Source organism: Myotis davidii, unplaced genomic scaffold, assembly GCF_000327345.1.
Source record: "Myotis davidii unplaced genomic scaffold, ASM32734v1 scaffold27, whole genome shotgun sequence".
Classification (NCBI taxonomy): Eukaryota; Metazoa; Chordata; class Mammalia; order Chiroptera; family Vespertilionidae; genus Myotis; species Myotis davidii.
The window spans coordinates 2,145,323-2,156,577 of NW_006297821.1; the positions used below are offsets into that span (position 1 = coordinate 2,145,323).

At 48.7% G+C, this 11,255-nt stretch overlaps 1 protein-coding gene across 1 annotated transcript in view; it reads right to left on the bottom strand.

Annotated features, from left to right (window-relative positions):
* Positions 1-1,555: 1,555 nt before the first annotated feature.
* The window catches only part of LOC102774335 (multidrug resistance-associated protein 5), a 52,276-nt gene continuing 42,576 nt past the window's right edge, over positions 1,556-11,255 (bottom strand). Inside the window, exons 22-25 of the mRNA XM_015570429.1 lie at positions 6,371-6,449; positions 5,256-5,369; positions 4,704-4,868; positions 1,556-2,966 (exon numbers count right to left, since the gene is read on the bottom strand). Coding sequence (XP_015425915.1) covers positions 2,865-2,966; positions 4,704-4,868; positions 5,256-5,369; positions 6,371-6,449 — 460 coding nt within the window. The 3' untranslated portion in view covers positions 1,556-2,864. The remainder of the gene's footprint in view (positions 2,967-4,703; positions 4,869-5,255; positions 5,370-6,370; positions 6,450-11,255) is intronic.

An 11,255-nucleotide genomic window follows, 5' to 3' on the forward strand; every position in this document is an offset into this window, starting at 1 on the left:
TTCATCCAGTCCTGTGCACCCCCACCTCCTGTCCCAAACAGCTGTCAGTCTGCTCCATGTACTCATGCCTGTTTCTATTTTATTCATCAGTGTGTTTTGTTCATTAGGTTCCACATAGGAGATCATATGATACTTGTCTTTCTCTGACTGGCTTATCTCACGAAGCATAATAACCTTCAGGTCTGTTCATACTGTCGCAAAAGGTAAGCCTTGCCTCTTTTTTATGGCCAAGTAGCATTCCATTGTGTCAATGCACCACCGCCTCTTTGGGCTATAAAGTATTTCACCAACTTGCATTTTTGGTTTCCATATTGTCAGTAGTAAATACAATGGCTCAGAGAGGGGCACCGAGGCAGGGAGACCATGAGGCTCTAATTATATTATGAATAGAGGGAGGGAGAAGGGGGTGGTGGTGATGCATAGGACCTGGAGTGACTGAATTTATTGGGAAGGGGAAGGAGAGTAAATTAACTCAAGGCTGCTAGCCTGACAGACTCCAGAGGACAATGGTACTACTAAAGCAGCACTGATTTTCAAGAAGCTGTTTGAGGCACCGGTGATGCCCAGTGGAGGCACTTAGCAGGCAGCTGGTACCAAGGAGGGGCCAAGCCCACAGTGGAAGCTTTGTCACTTCACCCGTGGGAGGGAAAGAATCTGTGCAGAGAGAAAAGGGAGTGGGCAGAGGCAGGAAAAAGCTCTCCTTTAAGAGGGCAAAGCAGGTTAAGAGAGGTGGGAGGACACCCGAGGTGAGAACAGAGCTGACAGGAGGTGGAGTGAGTCCCGGAGCAGCAGAGCTTGAACAGGACAAGGACCAGGAGGCCCTTTCGCTGCCCGTTCCCCTCCGGGAAGGTAAGTCCAGGCGTCAGCGGAAGTGCGTGTTCATGTCAGCGCCGTCCAACAGGACTCCCTGCAGCTAGGGGCACGTTCTGCATCTGTGTCCGACACAGTAGCCGCAGGCCACGTGGCTCCTGAGCACTCGAAATGTGGGAGGAAAAGTTTGACTTTAGAGTCAAGCCTCTGTGTTTCCAAGGCAGCACTTTACGAAAAGGCTGGGTTCAGGGGATGAGCCCTGCTGATGGTCGGCAGAACCGGCACCAAGCAGGTTGAAAGCTTCTTGGCTGCATTCCATGCACTCTATCGAGAAACTCCGTGATGATCACCCTTCTGGATGGGAACTTAATTCTCAACGAGGTAAGCTGAATGAATTGGCCAAAAAGGCAGTTACGTTGTTTGAATTGCTAAGAACCCTTAACCAACTGTTCATCTGAAGTGTATTTCACCACCACCGCCCACCTCGCCCAAGCATCACCCTGCCCATGCCCAACCCGCTCCTTGGCAGCCCGGGAGCTGTATTTGGTGACACAGTCTTAGGGGCCAGGGCCCACCCGGGGATGTCAGGCCTGCTGGGCCCCGTGCCCCTGGCAACCAACCGGCTCTGCTCCTGGCCCTTCTCGGATGTAACTCCATCGCCGGAGACTCAGAGCCTGCCTCTGGGATTCCCGTCATTCAAAGACACCCTGCTCCCTTCCCAGAGAACTAGTTTATACACCAAGAGTTTTATAAAATCCAAAATAACTTTATTCACTTTTCCAGGTTTTTGTTTCCACAAGGTGTTCAGCAAACATGCTAAGGCAACAGAATGTCTAGTTGGTCACGACATGCAACGCTGACCATTCAACTGATGACAGCAGCGACCACGCCCACCTGAGCTGCTGGCCCCACGGCACAAAGGGGGTTTGCAGAAGCACACCGAACCACACGGCAATCAGCAACCTGAGGTAGGTCTCTTTACAGTACGAAGACTTCCACACCAGTGCGAGACACTGAGTAGCAAGAGCTGCTTGGAGTCGCAGACTTTGGGGAGAGGAGGAGACTGCGACATCCGCAGTGAGAAAAGAAGACAGACCCACGGAATCCTGAACCCTGTCACTGAACTGTGGTGGCGCAGACCAGGCAAATGAAGAAGGACCCCCGGAAAAAGCAGCGGTCGGCCCCGGGGCTGGGAGCCGACGGGTGTGGGAGCCGGAGCTCTGTGCAGTGGCCAGCGTGCGGAACCTGAGGCAGTGGGACACTCTGTGAAGAGACTTGATTCTTGTTTAGAAACAACAGCAAGAAGAGGAAGGCAGGGAGGGAAAGGGGGGTGGGGAGCTTTGCCCCACTGCTCTCCTGACGGAAACAGGGAGGTGACACCAGGACAGAAGGCAGGAGCCCTGAGAATCCATGGCGCTCTGCACGGCCTCCAGCGGGGCCTCGGCGCCGCCCCGGGCTGGGGTGGCTGTGGGGAGGCGGCAGAGGGGGCCGCTGCAGGGCCCACCGTTGCCACACGTCTTCCTTTTCGGACACCCAGAAAACCTGGCGCCATGAAACAACCAGCTGGCAAAGAACAATAGGCTACCCTTTCTGTCATCTAATAGCAAAACCGGATCTCCAGTGCAGCAAACTGTACAAAAACGATAGAAAGGAATCTGCACTGTTATTAGCACAGTGCTCATTTTAATATAAAATAAACAGCTTACATTTTCACTGTAAATATAGGCTATGTACAGATTTTATATATATATATATATATAGATACAGCTACACGTAGAAAGCTTCATTATAGGCCTCTGATACATTTATAATAACGGTTCCCTGAACCTTTTAGAGTGCAATTAAAAACAAAAACTAAAGTCTGTTTACATGAATCTGGAGTCAATACAATAATCAAAATAGGACTCTCCCTACAAGTGAAACACACAAGCCGATCCTGAACTGCTGTGCGAAAGGTAAAATCGGGAAAGGCAAGGTTTCCGCTGGACAGGAAGAGCGCGGGCCCCGGGATGGCGACGCTCCAGAGGAAAGAGACGGAGGCGGCGCGGGAGGAGTCAGCCCTTGACAGCGACCTTGTTCTCTGTAGCAGCAAACATGGCATAGAACCGGGAGCTGTCATTGGACAGAAGGACCGATGGGGTGTCGAACTCCACTACCTGCAAAGGAAGGAGACGGCATCAGGGTGTGACTCGAGGACACACTGTTCAGGAAGGGGGGCAAGCCCCAAAGCCCCTTGAGGATGGAATCAGGGTGATAATGCGACGAGCCCTGCCGTGTCCACATGGGCTCCTTTTTATTTTATTTTTTTTAAACTAACCAGGGTACCAGGGAAAGGTTGGAGAGGAACACCTCTAGACGCCCTTCACCTAATTCATTCAGCCCTAGGTGTGTAGGAATCAATCGACAAGGTATTACAGGCTGTGGGGGAACCCACGGCAGCACAAGTCAAAGGCTTAGCAGGCAAATGGCATCTAGTTACGCAAGCTGATCTAAACCTACAGATGGAAAAGGAACGGCTCAGGAGACCTACTTGGCAAAAAAATAAAAAATAAAAGGAAGTGAGAGTCCTGGCTGGGTAGCTCAGTTGGTTAGAGCATCATCATGATACACCAAGGTTGTGGATTCTATCTCTCCGGTCAGGGCACATACAAGGGTCAACCAATGAATGCATAGATAAGTGGAACAAATGGATGTTTCTCGCTCCCTCTCTCTGTCCGTCCGCCCCCTTTCTCTCTAAAAATAAGTAATATATATATATAAAAGTGAAGCCCAAGCAGTTTGGGTCAGTGGATAGAGCATCAGCCTGCGACTGAAGGGTCCCAGGTTCAATTCTAGTCAAGGTCATAGGCTCAGGTTGCAGGCTTGATCCCCAGTAGGGGGCATGCAGGAGGCAGCCGATCAATGATTCTCTCTCATCATCGATGTTTCTATCTCTCTCTCCCTCTCCCTTCCTCTCTGAAATCAATCAATAAAAATAGAAAAAGAAAAAAAGTGAGTAAAGGATAGACTCAGTCAATTATCCAGTCCTACGATGGACTTCTATGCAGTCACTGGAAACCATACTGCAGTAGGAAAGTGAATGACATCCTGGTAGGACCTGCCTCCCAGGATGTGGCTGACAATGCCACATACTTCCCAGCCCCCCTTCTGCAGGGCAAAGGCATGGACACATCTTTGCCAGGAGATGGAAGGGGAGGTCTCTGGGGGCGCTTCTAGGAAAGGATCTGCCCAGGGGAGACAGGCTAAGGACAAAGCATCCTTCCTTCAGACTGGCTGCAGGAGGGCAGGAGGCTGGGTACTAGAGCAGACACTGCACTATGTGTGGACAGAGACACTGGCTTTCTTGAGAGACAGGCAGGCTGAAAGCAGGTAGATATGGGAAAGGAATGAAGGGCAAAGGACAGTTTAGGTAGGTGAAACTGTATGAGTAGACATAGAAGATGGAAAAGCTTAGGGGATGCAAGATTATGGCTAACAGCGCTTGTAAGGAACGAGAGGGAAATGAAACAGGCATGGCTGGGCCAGGTTGTGGGGAAGCTTGGAATAGCAGGATACAAGTCTGGCACCTCTACATGATTGCAAAAAGCAAACGACACCTGGTGGCTGGTCTCAACACGCCTTGGGCAATTGTTATCGATGTGAATTAATTACTAACTAAACTTGCTCGCTGACCTAAGTCAGTGTGCCCCTATTTTCAAGCAACAAAATACCAGGTAGTAAAGCAAAACAAGAACCCAGGAGGGCCTCAAATTCAGTGCCTTGTTGGGAGGGGGCTGTATCTCTCTCCAAACGGACTGGACTAGAGCTGCTATGGCTGCTTTTCTAAATGTTCAGAACCACCCTCAGATGCCAACCAGCCCCGTCCTCCCAGACAAGGCCACATGCCTCAGTACCTGTCCCTGGGCCAGCACCATAATCCTATCAGAGCCTAGGACCGTATGCAGGCGGTGGGCAATCGTCAGCATAGTGCAGTCGGCAAACGCTTCTCGGACGGTCTCTTGGATCAGTAGGTCTGTCTCCGTGTCCATGGCAGCTGTGGCTTCATCTAGAATCAGAATCTGCCAGGGAAGAGAGGAGAAAGAGGATCCAACCAGTTCCTTAAGCATTCTGGCTAATTTAGATTTCCCTAAAAAGTATTTTAGCATTTGAATTTTATACCATACGTTACTTATGATTCTTTCTCATCATTGATGTTTCTATCTCTCCCTCTCCCTTCTTCTCTGAAATCAATAAAAACATACTTAAAAAAAAACACACCCACCCACACACCCAAATTGTGTCAAGGTTAATCGAGAAACACCTTTGGGCATTCTCTTCAAAGTGCCACTGGGCTGGGAGCCAGGAACGCCTTCAGACCTCGTGCCACAGGGAAGGGTGCTCCTCCACCTCCCTGCTCTCCCCTGTCCCTCCCCTCCCCTCCCCCAGCTTCCACCACACCGCCGCACCTTGCAGTGACGGAGCAAGGCTCTTGCTATGCATAAGAGCTGGCGTTCCCCCACGGAGAAGTTCTCCCCATTCTCTAGCACTTCAGATTCAAGTTTCAGAGGTAGCTGAGCAATCTAGGAAGAAAGAAAGTAGAAATGAGAAGGGTCCAAAAGTGAGGGGGAGAAACACCCTAGCTTTTGCCAAAAATCCAGTAGCAAAGGTAAATTATTCTGGAACAGAAGGAGGAATTCTAGCTGAGAACCTGGCTCACCTAGAAAGAAGGTACAGGTGTGATGGTCACGTGACCAGGACCCAGGTTTTCTAGGACCCCCTATTTCAAATATACTATTCTGTTAGTCTCCTACTCTCAAAATGTCCCAGAAATTCCAATATTTTCATGTCCCCAAATCCTGGCAGACAGTGGTCCTAATTTTTGAGCCACTGAAAAGTTGGTTGTGCAATAGGAAATGGGGAACATAAAACTGCTGTCTTTCTTAAGTCTAAAGCTCTAGCCCCTTGGCTGTCAAACTTTTCTTTTTGTAAGCTACGCAAGCTAGTCTTCAAATGAAATTACTTGAGAAAGCTCAATCTAAAAGAGAGAAAAGGAGAGCTGATCTAGTTGAGTCAGGGCAAGGGATCCTGAGTTTGACTTGAGCAAAGGCACGGTCACCCTCCTCCCAGCGAGGAATATCCATCTGTAGACTGCAGCCCCTGGAGGGACCTGCTGAGCACCCCGCAGAGATCTGTGAACCCACGAGCCTACTGCGTGCTTTCTGCAGACTCAATAAATGATGTATCTCTCGCACACAGAAAGATACTTCAAAAGCCTGCTGTACTGTTATGATTAATAAAGTAGAAGTTAATGTAAAAGCATGACTGAATTCTGAGTAGTTGTCATGGACATGTCTTCAGTCTATAGGTGGGAAAAGGGTAATATGATCATGGGCGTGGGGGTAGAGGGAGGAGGTGGAGGGCAGGAAATATCCACTTTTATGCCCTTTCTGGAATGTCTGGGAAGTCCTGCTCAAGAGTGTTCCTCCACAGATACCCTGGAGGTGGAGGACAGACCAGGCTGGACGGAAGCAGCCAGGCAGGCTGGGCAGTGCCCACAGCATCGCTCGCCCTGGCTTCTTACACATTCTTTCATGTGCGTCCTCTCCAGGGCGTCCCAGATCTGGTCTTCTGTGTACTGGCTGAAGGGATCCAAGTTTGATCTAGAAAGAAACACAGAGGAATGTGTCAGGGATCCCTCATGTACGCACCACACTGTGAAGGCTGTGGGGTCAAAGTCTAAACAAGCATGGGGGGGGGGGGGGGGGCTAACACGCCCTCAGGTCACAGAGGGCTCATCCCCTAAGCAGCCAGAGGTGGACGCTGCTGCCTGCCCCAGGCAGGACGATCTCTGAGAACAGAATTTCTTCTTTATAAAATGTTATTTTTACTTTTATAACAGTTACATACAAAAATTAAGAAATATAGACATGCAAATCACAAAACACAAGCCAATACGTGTTTTCATCCTCTCTAGTCAGATCCCTAGAAACAAAAAGTGTGAGCATTTTGGCATACATGCCAGGTTTTTTCCTAGCACATACATGTTAAAATACATCTCCCTGCATGCACAGGGAGATGCTCTCTTCCTTCCTACGCACCAGGGGGAGAGCAGGGCCCTGACAGCTAGCTGACCCGGAAAACGAGCTGACCCAGCGGAAGGCAGAGGGAATGAGAGAGGAAAGGGCAACCGAAGAGGAAGGACTTCCTTTCCTCTGGTTCAGAAAACCAGCTTGAGGTCTATCCCTGTTTACTGTGCCCACAGGATCTGCTGCATGGAAACTACGGGTATCAAAATAGGCCTAGGCATTGCTGGGAGTGTTACAGGCGGGACAAAAGGCTCTCTGTCACGGAGGATGGGGGAGGGCAGCGGCGGGACAGAAATTTGGGGGAAATGGGATGTTACACTGATGTGGGGAGTCCCGTCTCAATCTCAACACGAAGTTTTGTAAGTCTGGCGATCGGAAAGGATTAAGACACAATTTGCTTTGCTCCTAAATCTTGCTTGGCATATGGGAACATCTCTGGGAGAACCTCAGCGCTCTGCCATGTCTGTGCTCATGTCTAGGGTCACTAACCCCAGGCATGCGCACGCAAGCAGGCTCACATCACGGAGGAGCGCTACTGGAGCGGAGGAGGTGGCAGACGCACACCGAGTCCGGGTCCTCTCGGCCGTAGCTGGGAGGCTCTGCCCGACCCTGCGCTCGGTGCCGCGGGCCCTCTGCACAGGCGCTCTCCCTCCGCTGGCAACATGCTCACCGCTCCTCACCCTTGTGCTGGAGAGACACTGGTAAAAGCTGGGACTCTGGGGCCAGACTGCCTGACTCCTATACAGTGCCTGCCAATCACAACTGTGTGCACTTGGCCAAGTCAGCCCCTAGCTACTCTACGCCCCAGCTCCTCAGGTGTAAGACAGGGTAAAGGACCACCTCCTCGAAAGGCTGTTGTGAGGACTGCATGTGCACACGTTTCATGTGCGTACAGCACTTGTGGGAGGCCTGCGGAGGGCTGGCACTGCGTATGTGACAGCTATTATGACCGTGGTTTTACTTCTGGGCTATGATTCCTTCTTGTCCTTCAGGTCTCAGCTCAGATGCTGCCTTTAGGAAGTGTCTCCTGAGCCCTCACGCCTGGATGAGGTGTCTCCATGCTCACCCTTAGGGCACGCAACACCCTGTCCCTCTGTCTCTCTGCCCACCGGTGCCACAGGATCCCTGTCTGGATCTTGTTCACTGTTGTATCCCATGTACACCATCTATTTTTTGTATAAATAAAAAAATTTATCCTTATCATTATCTGACTCCTAATAAGAGGTATTAATATGTCACTACTTTAAAAAATAAAACTGTATATTTTTATTGATCTCAGAGAGGAAGGGAGGGGGAGAGGTAAAAACATCACCGATGAGAATCTTTGATTGGCTGCCTCCTGCACACCCCCCACTGGGGATCGAGCCCACAACTTGGACGTGTGCCCTGACCAGGTATTGAACCTCCTGGTTCATAGGCATCAACCCCCACGGAGCAGGCTGTCACAACTTTTAAGTACTTTCAGCAATAACAGAGGCAAAGAGCAGTGCGTGGAGGGAGAGTGTGTACACACAGAGAATCCCAACAGACTGGGGTCAACCCCTGCTCTGCCTCCTACCACCTGCGTGACTTTGGACAAATTACTCCTCGGTTTTCTCTTCTGTGTGACAGGGACATAGTGAAATGGCTTGGTAGGTTTAGAGTATGTGTACAGTGCCTAGAACAGCAAGGATACTCAATAACTGGCAGCTGTTAAACTGCCAAGGTCCATGTGGACACATTAGATGCCTTGGTTCCAATATTGGTGGTTTCTAACTCATATAGTCAATGCAATTTCCAAGGGACACAATCATCCCAGGAACTTGGAACGCCAGGACCAGAAATCGTTCTGATGAAGTCCTACCTGTGAACGGTCTGGATGGGGAAGACTGATCTCTACAGGGATGCCAGCTAGGGAGAGCCCTCTTAATTAAAGAAGGAGAGGCGGCTTGTTGATCATCTAAAACTGTGAAATTGCCTTTTTATAAGACAGTTCCACAGGGACTAAGACTGTCAAAAGGAAAAAAGAAAGACAAGAGCCACACTGGCCGGCCCCTCTAAGTGTTCTTTATATGTTTTAACTGCACATTGGCATCTCAAGGAGATGTTCTCACCCATAATGCTGGTTCATGGTGGTGGAGATACATCTCCAAATTCGGAGTCTCAGGAGGAAGCTGAGGAAACAGCTGATCATCCTTCCCTTGCTCTGCGACACTCACTGGCATAGGCTTTCTAATTTTCTGAGAAAAGCAAAAGAGCTCCAAAAGCTGAATGTTGTTTGGGAATTAGAGGAAACCTGAGAGATTAGAGGAGGATAGAAGTTCTCAGTGTCTATCACTGATTTAAAAAGCAAAAAATTACAGCCTGGCCAGCACGGCTCAGTGTTGAGCATCGACCTATGAACCAGAAGGTCATGGTTCAATTCCCGGTCAGAGCACATGCCCGGGTTGCGGGCTCGGTCCCCAGGGTAGGGGTGCAGGAGGCGGCAGGTCAGTGATTCTCTCTCATCATTGGTGTTTCTATCTCTCTCTCCCTCTCCTTTCCTTTCTGAAATCAATAAAAATATATTTAAAAAAGAAAACCAAAATTACAGATGGCAGAAGTGAAACTTACAATTTCCTAAGTTTGCTCAGCTGATGCCAGAAGCAGCACTCTGAGCTCAGTAACTAAACCCAGGGCATTCGCACACCAACTACTGAGCTTGTTCATCAAAGAGCAACAAGTTTCTGGAGCTGATAACAAATGGCCTCGACTCCCGCAAAAGCTGTGCTTCCGCGATGTTCTACAAACATCAGCTGCACCTACCAGCAGGTCAGTTCTTTACCACGAATTCTAGAAGCCCCTGATTCCAGACCCATGTGTAGGGCTGTCAAACTCTCCAATGAACACAGGCCTCTTGGTGCCAGCATATTCAAGGGAAGTCTAAAGTTTAACAGGCCTTATATCCTATCGCTCTTCCAAATGATGATTAAAAAATTAAGAAAAGTATGGTTTTGTCCTGAGCTAAAAATTATAAGGCCAATTTTATTCGCAAAGGTGCTCCTGGAGCGTCTGAAAACAGAGAGGTCTATAGGAAGGAAGAGCAGGTTTGGAAATAACTCCCAATTTCTTAATTTTAGATCTGAGTCTTCAATAAATTCTAATTCTCTCCTGACATTGTTTATTTGACTTTGTTATCTCAGTACCCAAAGGGAATGACTGGATCAATAGGTCCAGTCTGTACTGTCCAAATTCATCAGTGTTCTAGTGAAATGCCAAAATAAACGCACCCAGGAGTGTTGACCCTACATGAAAATAGGTGAGAATTCAGTTTATCTACCAAACCTCCTGAATGAGTGAGTTCAAATGCCATTCAGACAAGTGTGAACCCAGCCCTTGGTTATTCGAAATTAGATTAGTACCATTTTTTTTTTGGAGGGGAGGGGACTGCTCAAATTAAAGAGGAAATGGTAATATTACTTTCAGAGTGATTAAAAAAAAAAGAGAAGTTCTGCCCTAGCTGGTTTGGCTCAGTGGAGAAAGTGCTGGCCTGTGGACTGAAAGGTCCCTGGTTCGATTCCCGGTCAAGGGCACATGCCTGGGTTGTGGGCTCGATCCCCAGTAGGGAGCATGCATTAAGCAGCCGATCAATGATTCTCTCTCATCATTTATGTTTCTATCTCTCTCTCCCTCTCCCTTCCTCTCTGTAACCAATAAAAATATATTATTTAAAAAAATGAAGTTCTATCTGGGTTGCTTCTATAGTTAAAATTGTTTTATTTAGAAAGAGAAGCAACATGAATAGGAATAGACACAAATAATGGAAACCCATTGTTTTTAGGAGGCAAAGCTTAAGGCTAAAGGTAGGATAAATTAAATGGGATTCAATATACTAGCATTTCCTTCTTTCGATTTTAACAGGTCAAGAAGAATTTTATCTTTGGCATGCTGGCAGATTGCAAGAGAGAGAGGCATCATTCCAGAGCATTAAAGGTGGGAAAAATACTGGAAAACAAAAACATGAGTAGTAATAATGCCTGGAATTGTGACTTGGAGTGCACCAAGGAGAGGAGTGAGTGAAGGATGGAGGGAGATGGTGGCGAGGATGGTAATGGCTCTACCGTTTATTGAATGTCCATCATTTGCTAGGCTCTGTGCTTGTATAATTTGTATGAATTGACTCACTCTCAACAATAACAGGTCTTAATAACATCCCCATTTCACGGATGAGGAAACAAGTTTAGGAGTGTGAAGTAGCTTGTCCGAAGTGGCAGAGAAAGATCTGAGCCCCGCCAAGAATGGTTTGGCTCAGTGGATAGAGCGTCAGCCTGCGGACTCAGGGGTCCCAGGTTCGATTCCGGTAAAGGGCATGTACCTTGGTTGCGGGCACATTCACAGTGGGGGGCGTGCAGGAGGCAGCTG